The sequence below is a fragment of the Plodia interpunctella genome, chromosome 16, assembly GCF_027563975.2.
Source record: "Plodia interpunctella isolate USDA-ARS_2022_Savannah chromosome 16, ilPloInte3.2, whole genome shotgun sequence".
Lineage (NCBI taxonomy): Eukaryota > Metazoa > Arthropoda > Insecta > Lepidoptera > Pyralidae > Plodia > Plodia interpunctella.
In genome coordinates this window covers 6,238,922-6,258,550 of record NC_071309.1, presented here as the reverse complement: position 1 = coordinate 6,258,550, position 19,629 = coordinate 6,238,922, and the positions used below count along the sequence as shown (strand labels likewise).

At 34.8% G+C, this 19,629-nt stretch overlaps 1 protein-coding gene across 8 annotated transcripts in view; it reads left to right on the top strand.

Moving 5' to 3' along the window:
* Positions 1-19,629, top strand: part of dac (dachshund) — a 146,038-nt gene that overhangs the window by 103,377 nt on the left and 23,032 nt on the right. For all 8 annotated transcript variants that reach the window (XM_053756914.1, XM_053756915.1, XM_053756913.1 and 5 more), the window contains one exon: positions 5,026-5,109. In XM_053756914.1, the coding sequence (XP_053612889.1) occupies positions 5,026-5,109 (84 nt within the window). The remainder of the gene's footprint in view (positions 1-5,025; positions 5,110-19,629) is intronic.

Sequence of the window (19,629 nt, the reverse complement as noted above, 5' to 3'; positions counted from 1 at the left end):
CATAAAATTATGCGTTACACATGTATGACGAAATCTCCGGGCCGAATAAAGTAGTACTAGACGACGTACGTTTTTATGAAAATCATTCCGAGTTCTGTCGCTGTAAATGTGTCCTTATCTGCACAGCAGAAGGATGAAAATCTTAAAATTCATAGATTTGGTTCAAAGATTTTATGTTCTAAATTTCACACATAATAAAGGGAAGCAATTCTTATGATTATTAGCGAAGAGACTGCGGGAATAATCCTCCGCAGTGACGTCGCCGGGTGACATAAGCCGGAAAAATCTAATAACAATAAAATAAAATTGCTGCCGGTTTGTAAATTTAAAAAGAGGCATAGCAAAGGGAAGAAAATTCGTTTTCCGCGCCATGACAACCATTATCGTTACTTCGAATTTACCTTTAGGAGAATAATGTGTAATTTAATGCGTTAATACCAGCCCATCGTGATACATTTTAAAGTGTTTTACCTGAATTGAACCTGTATTAAAAATATTTACAACACAGGAAAACATGAATTCTATATAAAAAAAATTCACTAAATAACGAATTTTACTTAAGACATATTTTCTCCAAGTGGAATGTCTTTCATAAATCAAATTACTCCTCCTCGTTAAACCTCCAAAAGTGCTTAAATCAACAATATTCCTTAGTAATATTTCCTTATGCTATTACTATTAAAATTTCACCTTAAGACTTCCTCAAATTCATTCATGTTCAAAACGACCAAACGCGATTCCGAGGGAGAACTGAATACTTACTTTTGTTTCCCTTATGAAAGACCCATTTCGGTCGTTTCCACCACAACGCTCGTTTAAATTATTTTGCCAGTTTTGAGTCGTAAATTTTGGGATGACTTTAATTGTTATTTTAACTGCAAGCTCAACTTAGTCTGCTTTGTGGAAGGGGCCGTGAAAATATGTCTTAATTCGTTCACCCTATGACTTAGGTTTCGTTGAAATTAAACTGTTGAGTTTTTTGTAACCTTATACCGAATAAATTATCTGTCTTGTCTAACAACTTTTCACGTTGTCCAATTAAGGGAATATAATTGTTTTATTTTTCCTTCTTTACCTCAATCCGTCATACCCGAAGCAATTTTTCAACTTTATTCCCTGCGCTAAACATGGGAATTGTCTTTCTAAATTTAAATAGCTCGGTGCACTCCAACATTGGACAATTCTCCAAGGGTGTCGCATCCGAAATTTAAATATTATTGTTGTTTTTACTGAGTGCGCGAAATTGAAGAGAAATAGAATTTTCCTCGCTACCCTTCGCTACTCGAGAATCACATTCGTCCCCCGACTAAAAGATTATACAAAAGTATAATGATATAGAAATCTACCGCCCCGGCTAAATTTTACGTGAAACAATTACCATATCAACTACAACTATTAATTAGTTTAGTTCATTAAATTGCGTAACTAAAATTGATCCTTTTGTTAATGGGTCTCGATCCTTTCAATCATCTATCAGCTATTGAGTTCGTATCATAATAATTGTCCATAATTATATATTCCCTTTAACGGCCGCATCGTTTTTATTGTTATTTTATTTATAAAGTAATAATTTTTTCGGCGGACTAACTCGATCTGGTTTCGAATTTGATTGATCCGATATGAAGATCGATTTAATAATAATCGTCTGTTCCGCTTGAGAGTTTTGATTTTCCCTTGTTTTTATCGATAAACATATTCGATCCATTTTATTTTGGCTGCTTAGTGACTGGTTTTGATGATTTATAAGTGTCTAATTTTGATTAAAATGATCGTATAATGGAAGATTATTAAGTTTTTTTTTTATATTTAATTTCTTATTGTTTTAAAATTTCTGAAACATCGAATAAAAGCGCACTGTAAAACCATAGCAGTAGAAAGTGTTTGCCACTAAATCTTCGCGAGCGTGCAACAAAGCTGATCGTGATACTATTTCTAAAAGCTACAAATAGGTACTAATCAACTTTACTTTTGCTAATTAAATATAACAAAGTGAATTTAATAAAAGTTTAAGTAATTTAATATATCCGCATAATCAGTAGTTAAAAGGTACATACAAAGACAACAAGATTGCGAGCAACTAAGTACTTGGGGACCACCAGGGGCATCTTTTGTTAAGGCGTTTCTACTCGCAAATCGAGAGATGTTCAGATATGCGGCATGCCAACGCGGGCCCTAAATGGCGGCCCGGCCGTTCGTAATTTACGTCTTATGTGCGAAACAACTCTTAACTAAAAGCCGTCTAAATTACAGTATACTGGATTGATTTGAAATTAATCTCGCCCCACGTTTTGAGATTGACTTTTTGTAACAAAAATACGTAATGAAATTATGATTGTGACTGTTCCAGCTAAATGTAGCTGTCGGGTGATGATAATGATTAGGCGAAGGTACATCAATTTAGTGCTTATAGTCGACTATAAGTGGCCACCTTTTGTTCATCCTATCTTTATCTCATCATCCACTCTTATAGTAGGGCTGGCTCATATTTCAACCTGTCATCTTCTTTATATATTTAAATGATCTACATTTATTCATTTTAACAACTATCAACTTTAGTGCGTAAAAGAGAAAAAAAAACATCTTTTCGCATAGCTTTAAATACATTAAACGTAATACACAACGATTTTACAATTAAATCCGGTAAAAAAGGCAGTAGAAGAAATTGAAGTACCTAATTAGCGAAATTCTAAAAGCGACAAAATAATGCACGACGATTGTAATCTACGCCTACGATGCAGGTCCGAGCTCGGTACACGCTCGTATCGACGCACCAAAATCTGCAGATAAAGTCCTCAGACACAGGTATCTTGGATATAATAAGGTATAAAGGCATTTAAAGGTATGATCGCGCGGTATCAGTAGCCGTGATCTTGTAAATTGAAACGTTGACTGGTCACCCTTTGTTCACAATCGTGTTTTATTGAATACAACTGTATACTGTTTATTATCATTATGTTCAGCTCCTACTGGATCTTCTACTTTATTAAATTTTTTACGTATTGTTTTTTCTATTGTTTTAATTATTTGAGTACATCAGTCACTTCTTTATTAGAGTACTTTACTATTCAGTTATTTTATTGATACTAGATTATTGGCAACATTATGTGATACCGACAGGCATTGCAAATGTCCATTACACTATATTTAATCTGCAAACGTATCGGGTGGCTCGCTATCAGCTTTCGATTAAATGGCGTGTTAAGTCATATTGAACCTGTAGAAATAATTAAATTGCCAGCGGAACTGTTAAATGACCAGTCCTTGTTAGGAGGAACGGGATTGTTGAGGGAAGAATTAAACTACAAGTAATGCTGCCACGATATTATATGAACTATATTGTGATGCCACTAGGTGAGGAGCTGTACGTCCAATATGGCATATTATCTATAGTGGTTCCGTAATATTAGCAGAATCTACTGTTGCAATGATAGTTAGCAAATGTATAATAATTATTTTAAACTTGTTTTATTTTAATTTAATTATAGCAGTTGTTAACTGAATATTATATTAAAATTGTTATTATATTCCGTGTCTTTATGATTAAGCAATTATCTTGTAAAAACTTATTATATGTCTTTTCACATGTCGTAAAAATGTACTTACCTATTTATTAATTTGTATTCAGTCAGTTCAAAAGTATTGTCAATAAAATTTCAACGTCAGTAAAGAACTTTTTAGCATCAATAACCTGAGATATTGCTTGTTTTACATAACTTTAAAGACCATAATTAAACAGTTCATCGAAAGAATACAGACCTCCGTTGACAGCTAAATTACCGACTGGAGAAAGCATGTCATTTATTCTGACTATTGGTTGCTGACATTTCAAAACACCTGCAGTTCTTTACATATCACTCTGATGGCAATCCGATTTCAAATAAGTGAGTGTAAGGAATAATAACTTGTTTATAAAATATTGTCTAGAGAAATACTAGCTTAATTACTCATGGTTTTCAAAACGTTTTAGATATATAAGAAATCTTAAGAATTTAATAAGCATCCTAGCTGCTCGAAAATATACATTTACACATGCTATAAGAAATTATATAGGTGTGCTAAATCGTACTAAGTCACTTGGTGCTACCACTTTTAGTTACTCAGCAACGGATCAATTTTAATCAACATTTATTTCCACTTCTATCTACTAAAAGTCACAGTCTATTCATTGGACTAAGCACATCGTTGCAGTAACCGTAGGTGCTAACAACGCAAGTTAATCAGGCTGATCCCTACAACCTCCATTAGATAGACGCGTCTTAGGTACCTAATTGAATAAGGGCCCAAATTAAACGGGCATGACCTCTTTCTATTCAAATTTGACTGTGTTACGTTATCCCGTACACGAAATTGGCTCTTTTGATTTTCAGATTACGACTTGATTGAAATATATAAATTCCATTGCAGGGGTGTCTGTGTGCGTGCATCTTGCTCCCATATTCAATTTGTCGTGCAATTATTTTATGATCGAAATATGAGATAGAAACACAGTCATTTTGAAATCATAATCATGTTCACGAAATCAGCTCGTTTTAGTAGGTTATTGAAAAAAAGACTTACACGATATTTCACAGAAAGGAAATAGTGTAATCTCTTGTTGTTATTTAATTACATTATATCTATAAAGATCCAATTATGACAACAAAACTAGTGTATATATAATTGTATTCAAAGCACTCAAATAACCAGGCAGCTATCGGAAGTGAGTCCCCCAATCGTTTCCGTCAGGTTAAGTTTAATTGAAAGTTATGCAAATCTCTAAATTCGACTCCTTCACAATAGTACCGGGATTCCGAATGAGTTAATCCGTGTTTATGTTCCTAATCGACCCCTTGCTGGCGGCCTTGTACTGCCTTCAGCTCACTGTTAAATTTATACAATACCTTTTGTGCACCAACCATTCATTTAACTTAAAATGTTGTTTATGCCAACATTTTCTCTTATTGGAATGATTATTGATATTTATCTTACGACTAAAGACTTCCTTAAATTAGAATAAATAACTAATTTTGTTTCGTTTTGTTTCAGCCGAACTAAAAATGGACGTTTTGAGAGAACGAGAGGTGAAAGACAATCTGGAGAGACAACTACTTGACGAGCAAAAAATGAGAGGTAAGTCAGACAATTTTTGCATCTTTGATAATTTTTCTAACGTTAACGGCATTAACTACATAACATCTAATGTGATGTTACTTGGAATTTCTTTTTTTGTCTCCTTCATAACAAGAGATTGATGAACAGCCTATTCCTTACCGTTTTAAAATCAATATTTTCTACCGCAATTTAGAAATGAAAATCTTTAAAGTCACAATTTTTAAGCTCAGTAATTCCTTCTGAAAATCTCAAAATGTAACCTATTGTGCCACCAAGTAAATTTAATATTCCCAACTTGAGGGTCTTGGTCTCAGAGTTAGTCCAAGCACTACCTATAAATATCCACAAACGAGTGTAATCATATTCTGAAACGTGTACACCTCAAATTGCACAATATTTCCTTTAAACACAAACAACAACATTCACAGCGCTTTGAAAAGAACAAATAGGGTGTAATTTGAATGGCTCCATAAATCTCCGATCACTGGCTCTCTCCGCATTCGCCACAATTAACGGAGGTCTTGTTACAAGAGCATTGTCTTCTTAGTTATTTATTTGCTACATTAAAACTATTATATTCTCATGTTACCTACTCGGCCACGCCGTTGTTGCCGACTCTCGTGCCACCGACTCATCACCGCCTCCTCTTTAATTGTCTTTGGCACAATACGCCGTGGGTGTTCAATTAATACTATTTTTATGCGTACATTCACACGTTATAAGCTCAACTACGTTCTTACCTTTAATATTATCTGTTTGTTTCTGTACTTTCCCAAGCCCGCGGCTCGCGTGTTCCAACGTTTTCTTCAATTTATAGTTTCATTGATAGTTTTATGGGTTGCTTTTGACGTCTCCGTAATCTCCATAATTACGCTATTTATTAAGACAATTTTGCTGCGCTCCGTTGAAGGCTTTGAGTGTTTCTTTACTGAATGCATATTGTGGTTATACCCAAACAGGGAGTTATTTACATTTTCCTATTGGACGCGGCTTGTAAAGCTGTCAATATAAATTAAAATTAATAGGGTGTTAAGAAAATCAGTTCTTTACAAAACGGAGGTGCGACGCCCTTACGATTGTAAAGGTTAATTTCTACAAAGCTACCCTTTCTTTAGGAATGAAACATTATGTCAGCAAGTGAAAAGAAAACTGACAGAATGGAGTAACCTTTTTACAAATGTCAAGCGGCATCGCAACGGTGAACTAACGCCTTGAGACAAAGGGTTTAATTCTATTGAAAATGTTGTTGGCGCGCTAATGTCTACTCTATAACTTGGTAATAATGTCGGGTTTTAAAGCGTGAATATTTTACATGTGTCAAAAACAAATTACACAAAGGCGTCGTAGATATTTTATCGAGGTACATATTTCTCTTGTGTAAATGTAATATTAATTTAAATGTTAATAAAGGGACGACAGGTCGCAGAAAGCTTGTCGCGGTACGTACGAAAATAATAATTGCCGCTATAACACGTGTTATTATAAATACTTGCCAACAGGCAAACGGTAAAGTGAACACTAGGTTTAAGTACATATTTAAGCTGACCAGGTTTAGAAATTCTGTTGGTATTCCACGCAGCGAGGAAACCATATTTAATGGATTTTCTAGATTATTTGGTCATCGATGCAGTTTAAAAGGTTTCTGACAACTTAATAGTGCTGCCAATTCTTATCCGTTTTAGAGTTCACATTGTGCTTATATTGTGTAATATTCTTTAGAAAACTTTTTAGACTTGTTCGTATTTATCTTGTCATTAGAGTGTCTGTATATTTATGTCAACATTCAACCATGCTTTTGACTTCCTTATAAAATTTCACTATTACCTTCTTTATTTAATCTATAATTCCTTCTCGGTTTTTCTGTTTCAGCTTCTATTACATTCTTAATGAAATGATCGTGCCACGTCTTGATTCTGTATCTTATATCCAGCCAAGATTCGTGTAGACTTTCCTTTCCATAATTAACTTTGGCAACACAAATGACTAATCACAAAAGAAAATACATAAATGCACACAGGAATACAATATCTGAACAAAGATAGGATACAAAAGCAATTTGTCTAGCTTGTCTATATCGTATCTCTTGCATTCATCATAAAGGTAACTGTCCATTTGTCCGCTAGATGGCGATAGAGTGAAACAAAGAGAATTGGGGCTCCATACATATTTCACACGGCGAATGAACCCGACGTGTGAGCAATACTGTTAATTGCCAAAAACCAATCATCAGATAACGTTGGATGCGTCCACTCTGTGAAATACTACTTTAGTTACAAAGCCTACTATCATTCCTGAATGCATTCGTTAGTAATTTAAATTTTCAACCTATATATCTAAATAGCACAATCAATTTTTCATATTTTATTATGTCCTAGCCTAGGTAAAGCCACTTAATATTTTTAAGCGTCTCTGTTTACGATATGATATTGAGGAATCGACTTCTAATTTCCGCATGGAACATGAAAAATATTGTAGAATAGATATTTTTAAAAATCTGTTTTATTCGGTAATACAATTTCCAATATTTTTCAAAATAGGCAACAGTTTGAATTTTTGTAGTAATAGTAAAAGAAGTGCTTCCTTCCGGTCGGATAAAAATGCGGTCTTACATGGTTAAATAGTTTTTTAGGAATAGTAACTACACCTGTCAAGTCAATTATTATAATATGTTCAGATCCCAACTTCATTGACGGCCATTAAAATTCAGGCTGGCCCGCAGCGCACGCTGAAGTATAACTTTGCATCACAAAATAACGGAGGGAGGGTATTTAAAATAAAAAGAAATTATTAAAATACACCCATCGGAGTTTAGACGTAGCAGAATGAATATTTGAGATGTTGTAGGCCTAAAGCTATTTTAAATTCAAAATTCTTTGATATTTTTAATAAACTTGTTTTCCCAAAGTATTGCTGACAATAAACATTTGCTATAAATATAGGTACTAAAATTTACACCATTTAAATAAACCATAATGATGATTTTTCGAACTAAAATAACATAAAATCTCAGTGAATTAATATACATAGCTTCAAAATACACGTTAAATTTTAACCCCACTTAAATACCATCATAAAAGTTACACAAAGTGGAAAACTTATCGATTGGCGAGCTAGGCTACAGCAATCAATCAGAAGCGATCGGGATGAAATTATATAAACTACAGATGGGACAGCTCAAAAACATGCTTAGAATTTCACTAACATGTTTCTTAACTGCAGAGAGACTGAAGAAACTAAGTACTTATAACTTAAGCTCGTTCTGATATGTGATCCGATCGCGCTATTTCTTCTCTAATGTTGGCTGTACATGATCGCGAGACAGTGCTCCGGCATTCATTACTGGCTTTTCATTGCGGTAAACACTGCTCTCACATAAACTACGCAATGTTCGTGTATTCGCATCGATATCTGTCTGAGTTCGGCGATAGTGTATAGCCGGTAACATTACTTGAGATACTTACGCTCAAACTAGCGCAACCACTTACCCTATTCATCATTTTTTCGCTGATAAATAAAACAAATTAATAAAATGTGATAATGGTGCTAATGTGCCACTACGTAGTGAATACCAAAATTAATTAGGAAACTAATCAGGATTTATTATTTTAATAATAATCTAATATCTAAAGTGAGTGTTTCAGTATCACTCATTTTCGCTTAAACGTGTAACTATTCTGCTCTCTCGTGTTCTGTGAATCAGGCCTCCATGAAAATTGGAATGGCTCGTTCTAATCAACAGCCGGGCATTCATAATATTGTATTGAATAGTTGATATCGCATCATCTGCACACAGCCTCCGCATTAAATGTTTCATTAATGTTGTCCACCATCGCACTGCCTGCAAATAGACCATTGTGTAAAGCTTTAGTACTTATCAGATATAATTTATTTGATTTTGCGTTTTGTTTTTATTAGGCAGCATAGCCGAGTTATCTACTAAATATTTCAACTGATCAGCAAAAACACATGAATACGGCCATTGTCGTTTTTAAACACCACCTATCTTTCACAAAATGGTTATACCACTTCCAAAAAAAGATATACTTGGTGTACCTAAGATCATAAAACTTACGAATAGACGATGCTAATTCGTACGGGAGAGCAAAAATATTTTGCCATTCTTCGTTATATTTTCGATCCAAACGTCCCGCCAAAATTGATTGGTATTTAAAAAAAAACAATATGCAACACAATGCAATATGATATTTGTCTCTCCAAAGTAGCGAAGTCACTTTATCATTTTGATGTATTCCTTTATAATTGAGTAAGCCGGCATTAGTTCCGTTAAGGGTCGTTGGGACGCCTCTGTCGCACTAGATGTTACGATGGAAGGGTGAAAATACGAGGTCGTTCCTTGCCCCCAATCCCAAGTTTCACTTCCAATTATGTGTTGTATTGTAAAACTACATCATAAACTTATAAACTGAATCCTTTCAATAGAATGGTAGTCGTCCAATATCCGTCATTGTAATTAAATATTCAATCAGCAACTACGGACAAATGTTACCTGTATTTTAATCCATACTTCCATACTAATATTACCTATATATGGTAAGTCTGTACCGCTCCCACGGCTAAACCGCTGGACCGATTTTGATGAAATTCGGTATCGATGTGATCGAAAATAGGCTACTTATTTTTCAAAAATCATCCCCCAAATGACCATAATGGGAGGTGAAAATTGTCACAGACGAAGACACGGGAAATTTCTAGTAGTTTATACACTTATTAGTGAAAATGAAAAACGTATTTTTAAGGTTTCAGTTTCACAGAAAATTTTATAAAAAATACAATTCATAATGGGTAACTAAGTATTGAATTTAACCCTTCATCCTGATATTATCAGATGTACCAGCGTCCCGCGCACATTCTCGCAGTACATCTCATTGTGCTCAAGATTGTGTAATTAAATAACATGTACCTACCCAGAACATGAAGACGTCTTGAAAGGGTTGGCAATGGGAATGTTATGCCAATTATGCGAACATTATGTTCGGAATGGAGGGTTATCGATGCTTTCCTTGTACCTTTGTCTATGGTATTTGATGTGTTACGAGATATATGTAACACGAAATACATAATTAAATATCAGTTATATAAAACGAAATGTAATCGAACGAATATGTGAATAGTCTTTGTTATCGTCTAATCACAACGACTAGGGAACCATAAATCTAGTCAAATACCCGAAATTTAATTTATCTATAAATTTAAGCCTAATTATCGGGAAATATATATTATAATCAGCACTCGGATCACAATCATAACCTGTTTTGATATACCTTTTGAAAAAGTGCCTGTGAAGTTCTAATTTCTGAATAAATGATTTCAATTTGATTTCAATTTGAATTTGTTCAGTATATAAGAGTTAAATACACTTATCTATTTAATTCAATTAGGCTTAAAAGTTGTTACCCAAAGTAAAATACCTAATTAAACGACACAGTTGTTAATTAATGCTTTTCTCTTTTACAATTACCGTTTGACAGTGTCGACGAGTTATTAATTGTGTAGGGCCCACCTTTTATTGAACAGAAAATTACTCTTCAATATTAATTATGTACTAACATGACCTGTCTAGGGTCTGGACATTACAATATTTTTAAAAGCAAACGATACAGCTATGGTGATATAATTTAAAGATTTATAAATGATATGCCGATAAAGGTGTTTTACTTTATTTTCAACCGGTTATTAGCATCGACATGCCTTATCCAGCCTATACAATATATAAGCAATACATGAACGGATACAACTTACTTTTAATAGAGCTTCAACTTTAAAACGAATTTCCAAAATGCACTTTGTAAGCATTGTATCATCTCGAGGATACACAGCAATATACTTCGATTCACCACTACACCATCGTGGTCATCACTACACAATAAAAGATCAAAGGATACTGTTTTTCTTCTTCAATCCACATGCTTAACCATTCCATAATACTTTTTTTCCTCTTTAATCCACTGGTGGATTAAAATCTAATGACAGTTGCTTTTAAAAGAAAAATTAAGTCATGAACATAGGTTTTATTTTGAAAAGTGTGGATTTGTGTTAGTGTTGTTGGTGAATTTTAGGAAAGTTATCAATATTTACAAATGTAGTTTCGGTCCCCATTCGCAAACACTATCTCAAATCGGACAGTCGAGTGGTCAAATTCAAATGGAATCGAGTAACAGGCGGACAATCATATCATACGTCAGCACTCGATGCGTGCACCCCTGCCATAACGCATTTAGGACCGGACTCGACAGGTGCTGTGCTATGCAGTGCTAACTTAAGCTAACTTTCTTCTTTAAAAGCAACGAAACCATCGGTTTCGGTCGCGTAGTATCCCGCCCACCTGGGGCGATCTAAATCAATAGAATTCCGTAATTTTTGACAAACGTAAGTCTATTGGTTGTTTGAAATTTAGCTTCAATAAGCACAGCATAGCAGAGCTAGTTCAACCCTTAGTACTTAGTAACCATAGATCATAGATGTACACTGTAATTGGAAAACATTACTTTTAATTGAAATGATGCGCACTGCGGGAAAAACTACATAGTTAACGTGCTCCAATGAATTTAATTTTCATCATGAGAAGATGTGCTTTGCAGAAAAAGTTTCAATTAGATCCACGAGTACCTAGTTTGTGTTATGTATTGTACATAAATGAATACACACCCGCTATTTCTAGACTCAAGTGTTTGTAAGTCGCTATATGTGAATTTTATTAATATTTGAAAAAAAAACATGTATATTTATTTATTTTATGTCAGTTTTTTAAGCTTAGATTAGAACTTCAAATTCAAAATTCTTTATTAAATTTAAGACGATATAGGTTCATTTATTTATTTATTATTAGGTACACTAACCAGTTACATGACAAAAACTGAAAATAACATTACATTATGGTGTTCTAGCATGCAACCCACTTAAAGTTGAACACAACATTATTAATAGTACCAAGCAGTATGATAGATAAATTTATAATCACATTTAGTTGTTTAAGTTATCGTACTAAATAACTATGTATGTGTCAAAACACCTGTGTGTTTCAAAAGTCGTAGAAAAAATGTGTTGCCTATCTAATTCTATTATTCTATTTACTGAGGTTTTACTAGTAACAATATATTACATTGATAACTACCACGATAAAGAGTCGAAATATCGCGTCGATAGATGCCATACAGCTTAATTATTTAACCCTAGACTGCCACCGTTCAACAAAGGAATCCAATGATGAAGGAGTTCTCATAAAAATGCCGGTGATTCCTTCAGGTCAGTGGGAAAGATCAAAAAATATTTTCCGTACACGTCAAATCCTGACCGCAGGACGTGCGCGCTCGAATGCCGCACAGATACACTTCGTGTGCGGAATTCAATTACCGACTGCCATTTTAGGGTACCGTTAAGAATACCTAATAAGCAACGATTTTATATAATTTCTAATCTAAAAGATTGTAGTAAATCATAAATTTTAACATGAACTTTGAATTACTGAAATATAGGTTAGCTTTAGTAACTTAGTGCTAACAGGTCTCCATTGATTCTTCAGTTTTCTGACGAGCGATGCCGTTTTATATAGTTTGGCGATTTCAAGATTTAGTGCGACTGTCTATTGAAAATACATTCGTGAATATGCACATTGCACTAATTGGATTTTAACTTGTACGGAACCACAGCGCTGCGGTGGAGTTGAGGTTACACCGGTTGGGATTTTAATACTATTTTTTGCAAGTGAAGTTATCGGCGCCAAGTTTTCGTGGGCGAGTCTGGCAAATATTTACACTTGAACGTTGCTTTGGTGGTTTGCCTTCTTTTATTTGGCCGAGGTTCGATTATGGCCAGGGAAATTGTTTCATGCTGCACGGTTCGTGTTCAATTAAGTATTTTCGGCTGCCGGAATGCTTCGACTAACTAGACTTTTAGAAAAAATTGGTAAATCATCAAATGTTCATGTTCGATCTTCTTCAACTTACGTCTGCCACATATCCACAATAAGCCTGCTTGAAAATAAGTAATATCGAATGATTATTTTCATATTATACATTCAGGCTGTATTTGATGTGTTCTATGTTAATCAAATACTTCGAATAACCTTTTTCGAGTTTCAATTCATTCTACAAATATCAACACAACATTTGAACATCACATAACGTAGAAATAATTCCTTAACAGTTACAAGAAACTGCGGTATAAAGCCTTGATACGTTGTGAGTTATATACTCTTTGCCATTGATATTATCAGGAGGAGTGTGTCAACAAACGATCAGGTAAACCATTTGTCTTTTCCCCCTCATACACGAAGTTCTCACAAGATCAAATTATTTCGCTGTCGGATACGTGACGTATTTGCCGATTGACCGCTATCCCAGAATTCGACGCATGTCGGGTACCAGAGGCAGTCCTCTCACGTCCTTCATACAGATGTAAACGGGCATACATAGAATTAATATCAAACTAAAGCCATTACACAAAGCCATTATCTTGTTTAGCAATACAGTGACAATAGAATTGTAATCAATGTTAAGGCAATTTATAGACTTGAGTGTTCTATCTAAGTTAAGGAATTAGTTTCGACTTAGATTGAAACCAATTTTAAAGCATTGAATTGATCGAAGCTAAATTACTATGAAGCACATTTAACAACTAGTAGATGTGGTTAAATGTTGTGAAGATTAAGCTACTTTGTATAAGTACTATCCTGGCCAGCCTCCCCCTCGTTGCATTTTTCCTCAAAATTAATCTGATTCAAATATAACAGGCATTTTCAGCCCAACATAAGTACAAATACCGTCGATCTTTCTATTGCATTTAGTACTGCAGCAGGCGGAGTTGACCAGTCGGCTAAATCTAATCATTTACATTACTCACGCTCGTGTGGATCGCATACTGCGCTTCATTACTCGCCCACAGACAAATGATCGGCTTGTTTGCATTTAAATCAAATAACCATCGCCTTAATAACCCTGGATAGGTACTTCCTATTGATTGAAGGATTTTTGACGTAAACAAGCGGGCGAGACTGGATTTAACCATTCCGGTTAAAGGAAAGGATTACCTAACATTACATGTAATACTAGATGCAGTAGGTAATCGTAAGAGTCATATCAGATACCTTTAGGTGACTTGAATAAAGTCTGACACCAGTGTTAGCAATCAATACACTCGGAAAGAAAGAAAAGACTACATGTGATGATGAAAAAATATTTTATTCTTGGGGTAGAACAAACACTTTTGTCACATTATTTAATCGTTATAGAAAATCTAAAACACTTGACGATATAGCAGACAAAACTGAAATATTCAAAATTTCAAATAGGAATACGCAAGTTAAATAAACATGACACGCTTAAGGCAATGTTATTGCCACCTTTTAAGTCGTAGAGGTACTTTAAGAAGAAGAGAACAACATACTCGCTAAGTAGAATCCGATGTTAGCACCGAGCCGACCGAACGGGTCGATTGACTGCCTTTTAAGAAAACTAAATCCAACCTATGTCGATTAATTCCCTATTAGGATCGAAGACGGTACCTTTGATTCAATTGGCATAATTCGTTTCATTTCCATTTAATTGTTTAAAAAAATAATAAATTCATACACAGCATTTACTGGTTGTGTATAGGCAGAGGATGGTAACGATTAAGTCTAAATTAAAACATTGCGAACTAGGCGTAAATAGGCGGTTGTAATCAAGAAAATAGCTCAGTACACGACGTTTAATTTAACAAACCATCAGCCTAGCCAGATAACGAAATGGAAAGCCCGCATTCACAATGTAAGCTACCTTGTAATTACAACTACAGTATAATTACAAAGGAACATACAGGAAAGGCAATCAGCAGTATTCAGATTCGTTATTAAGGAAAAGGTAATAAATACAACGCTAATAAAATCCCGTAACAGCGGAAATAATAATAAAATATTACAAGGTACAAGATTTCACGTAATTAATTTTGTATATGGGGCCGATGTCTTGGGAGCAACAATGAGAACGGAAAACCGAAGGCGAAACAAGATCCACGCGAGTTAAATTAGAATTTATGATTGTGTATGATATTGTGCGCGCGTTTCAGATAATGTTCCCTTGTAATCAGGTGAGCCAAGTTTCAGGGGAATCCGGGGAAGCAATGAACTTTTTAATTACTGATATATGTATCTACTGTATTCGAAATTAACACGGAAAGCTTTGAACAACGAAACGAAAATGAGATTCGATGTTCTGAAATTATAACTTTAGATATATCTAATTCATTCATATTATATTTTCTTTATAATGATAGACAGGGTTTTTGGCATTAAATCATAGTAAACAATGAAACGGTTAGTGTTGAAAAGAGCGAACATTGTTATAAAAGCTATGAACACGGTAAACTGTCAATTTCGTTGCATTCAAATGCACTCGCCATATGCCAAGCATGTCGGGTTCGACTGCAACGTGACACCGAACATGGAGCTACGGAGACTGAATAGATATTGAATTAATTATTTTTACTGAACTTAACTTGTCGGATTTTGAATCTTCTTCTTTGCCAAACGGCGGAAGTAGAAAAGAAAACACAGGTCATATCATTAAAATGTGTCTGTTTACGTAAATCTTTCATATAAATTTACCTCATTGAAGTTTTATAATTTCCGTTAGGAACTATAGATACGCCTATTATATTGGTGGTGGTGGGCCCATTCGAGTTTAGGTTCTTGATACGTCTTTACATGGCTCCAACCCGATAACCAATTTTATCATTACCCACTAAAATGACAATAAACTAGACTATAAACATGTAATACATGATCTCGAGCAATAAAGTCCAAATTGTCCAGCAGAGCATAAGACTTAGTGAGCCGGATTGCGTGTTAGCTGAACAGAAACACCAACTGCAAACCTCGGCGTGAGTCACTGGCCACCAGCGTGGTGTGGCGTGGCGTGGCGTAGCATGGCATAATTTTCTCTACCCACTCGTTGGTGACGAAATTTTGCTATTCCTAATTTATTGGATAGAAGTGACCACATGGTAGGTCAGCTACTATGTGGTCTTCGGAAGTGACAGTCAATGTTTAGCCAACCTGACTTAGCGAGCCAATCAATGGTCTGACAACTGACAGCTTTGTCTGTTGCACGTCAGAAATTACAAAATTTGTGTAACACTCCTGATTTTTTCCACCATTTTACGTTCACACATTTTATGCAATAAAAATTATTCATTCGGTCATTCATTTATTCATTGACCGCTGTAAAAAAGTTGAGACAAAAAAGTAAGAAAGCTGACCCTGGGCTCCAACACTCAATGGCTGCAGAAGGAACCGAGAAGATGCTGCCAGAACATTACCTAGTAAGCAGCATCGCGAGGATGCTTGGATGAGGCACGCTGTGCAGCGTATACGCAACACACACTATCGAAATAAATATATAACTTGGGATTTTAATATAATTATTTTATCCCTAGTCCAGAGAATATCCTTGTGGCAGTAAACTTAATCAATTGACTTTGATACTAAAGGTTAAAGCGGAAGTCGTTGTTAAGATAAAAGCGATGTACGGAGTGTGCAAACGATCGCCTACTTCATCAAAAGACTTTAAAATAGATCGATGAGACAGAAAATACAACGGTCTGAATCTATTTATATAAAAACATTAAAAGAAAATTACCTAAACCCGACCGCACCGTGAAACTTGCCCCTTAATCCGACCCCGGGAACAGTGACGTAGCCAGGCGGAATTGTAATTATTAGCAAAGTGTTTAAGTCGCGCTTTAATTATAGAAACAAACAAAAACAAGGATTTTCTTCGACTTAGCGAGTTACAGAATGAGTCGAGGTTTATTTCTTAACTGATTTGGCGACAAAAGTATTTAGGGGGGTGGTAAATTGATTTTATTAGTGACTCCAAAAACAGTGGAAATTTGCTTACCAAACACTGCTCAATTTGGTCTTTGATCTTTTATTGAATACGTAAATTATAATTTAATATTACATATTCGAATTGAATAGTATTTTACGTTATATCAATAAATTAAATATTAATTTACGCTTATTTCATATTTACATTGTAAAAAAAGTACAAGGCACAACATATCAAACTGACTATATCTGGTTTATACCAGTTTTTAACCGTGTTTCATTCATTGGACTATATTTGATAGAGATGACGTCGACATTGACCTTTGTACGAGGGCTGCTATTTATGTATCCGGAATAACAAAATTAAACAAACATATATTATTACATATGGTTTTATTGTTTCTCTAAGTATTCTCCGCGATGATCTATGCACTTCTGCATACGATGAAACCAATTTTCAAAGCACTTTTTCCATTCTGATTGAGGTATGTCCAAAACGTGTGTTTTGAACGCATCAACGGCCTCTTCGCGGCTCGAAAAACGTTGACCACGTAATTTATTTTTAATGTTTGGAAATAAATAAAAATCATTGGGTGCCAGGTCGGGGCTGTACGGCGGATGACCCGTCAATTCAATCTTTTGACCCTCCAAAAAATTATTTGTTTCAGCCGACTTGTGGCAGCTAGCATTGTCGTGATGAAGTATGATTCTGCGTTGTGGGTTGTTCTTTCGTATTTTTTCAAAGACTTCTGGCAAACAAATGGTGGTGTACCATTCAGAATTAACCGTCCTACTATTCTCTAGTGGCACTGTAGCTACATGTCCGTTGATACCAAAAAAACAAGCGACCATTTGCTTTAAAGTGCTTCTCGCACGAACAACTTTTGTTGGATTCGGTTCATCTTGAAAGACCCACACCGTTGACTGCTGTTTAGTTTCAGGGTCATAAGCATAGATCCAGGTTTCGTCACCTGTGTAGATATTATAAACAGCTTTTGACGTGCCACGGTTGTATTTTTTTATCATTTTCTTACACCAGTCGACACGAGCCTGTTTTTGATCTACGCTCAAGTTGTGCGGAATCCAACGCGAACAAATTTTTTTAACAATTAAATGTTCGTGTAATATCGCGTGTATACTCGTCATACTAATGCCCAGAGACGCCTCTATCTCGCGGTATGTAACATGACGATCTTGCATTACTAATTGTCGCACAGCATCAATATTTTGTTGTACCACTACCGATTTAGGACGACCCTCCTTAATTTCATCCGTGAGCATAGACCGTCCACGTTGAAATTCCTTAAACCAATAATACACAGTGGTTTTCGATGGTGCTTCATCTCCAAAAGTTAAAATCAGTTGTTCGATGCACTGTTTTTGAGTTAATCCACGCCGAAAATCATAATAAATCATCGCGCGAAAATGTTCACGAGTTAAATCCATGGCAATGAAGACAAGCTATTTTCAAAATTGGCGCCAATTGAAAAAAACAAATGACAGGGACATGAAAAATATTTATTCTCTAGCCGAAGAGTTCTATTTTCAAATGTTGTAATTACTTTTTAAATATTCTAGAATTATTGGCCAGTTCCGGATACATAAATAGCAGCCTATCGTAAAATATTTTGATTGACCTACGCCCCGCTGACGTTTACACAAAATGGTTTAAACACAAAACTTTGCATTTTTCTACGCTGGTTAAAGTTAAGGTCAAAGTTGACTGGTGCAACCCACTCTAAATTAGTAAATATCAACACCATCCCCACACCATTACTGAGAAAACAGAATGCTAATTAATCCTTTGTCATATCATATTCAATATCCGCATGCTTTTAGCAGACGCGCAGCTAAAGTAACTTAAGTGTGCTTAGTTAAGAACTCCATGACATGGAATATATTTTTCTTTTATAGTGTGTACATGCAAGTTTTTTTGCAATATTTTCTTAAATTGACTTTTATTTCTATAAATATTTATCAGTCGTTAGAAGACAGTTTTTTATATGTATAATTATATTTATACTTTACTATATATATTGCGGTGTGGGGTACTTGTCTAAAAATTCAACAATATATAGTAACTATGCACATGGAATGCTACTTTTCTTATAATTTTTCATTTCTCAGTATCAATGAAAGAAAACATCGAAAGGAAATACAAATACGAGTTCTCACTTCTCGCAATCGGCAATTAAAATCGATCCGACTGTAAACGGAGAATCGTTCAGCGACCTCTGTTTCAATATCGAATGCTAGAATCCATTATGGATGACTGTAAGTCGATTGTGGCTAATAAAATGTTTACGTTGAACTGCATTCGAGTGTTAAGATGTCTGTTTTACAGTGGCGTAGCTAAGTAACCATAAGTCCTGTTGCAAAAAATATTTGGGGCCTCACCCCAACTAAGTACTTAAGTTTTATTATATTAAATTATGTAGTCATATTTACAAGTAAATAATTTCTTTACGGGCACAAATACACACCGTAAGTAGCACACACAGGTTTTAGAAAAAATATTCATAATGAAACAACCAGTGGTGCATACCAACTAAGCTGTAGTCAAAGCATTTATTCAAAAATTCGTTTCTGAAACTGAAACAAATTTCTGAATAAAATATTTGTGTAAAATTTAGTTATGTTAAACTTATGTCCTTGAAAATAAACTTAATTCAAGCTTTATTATAATAAACGTACACTGATTTGAGTGTGAGGGC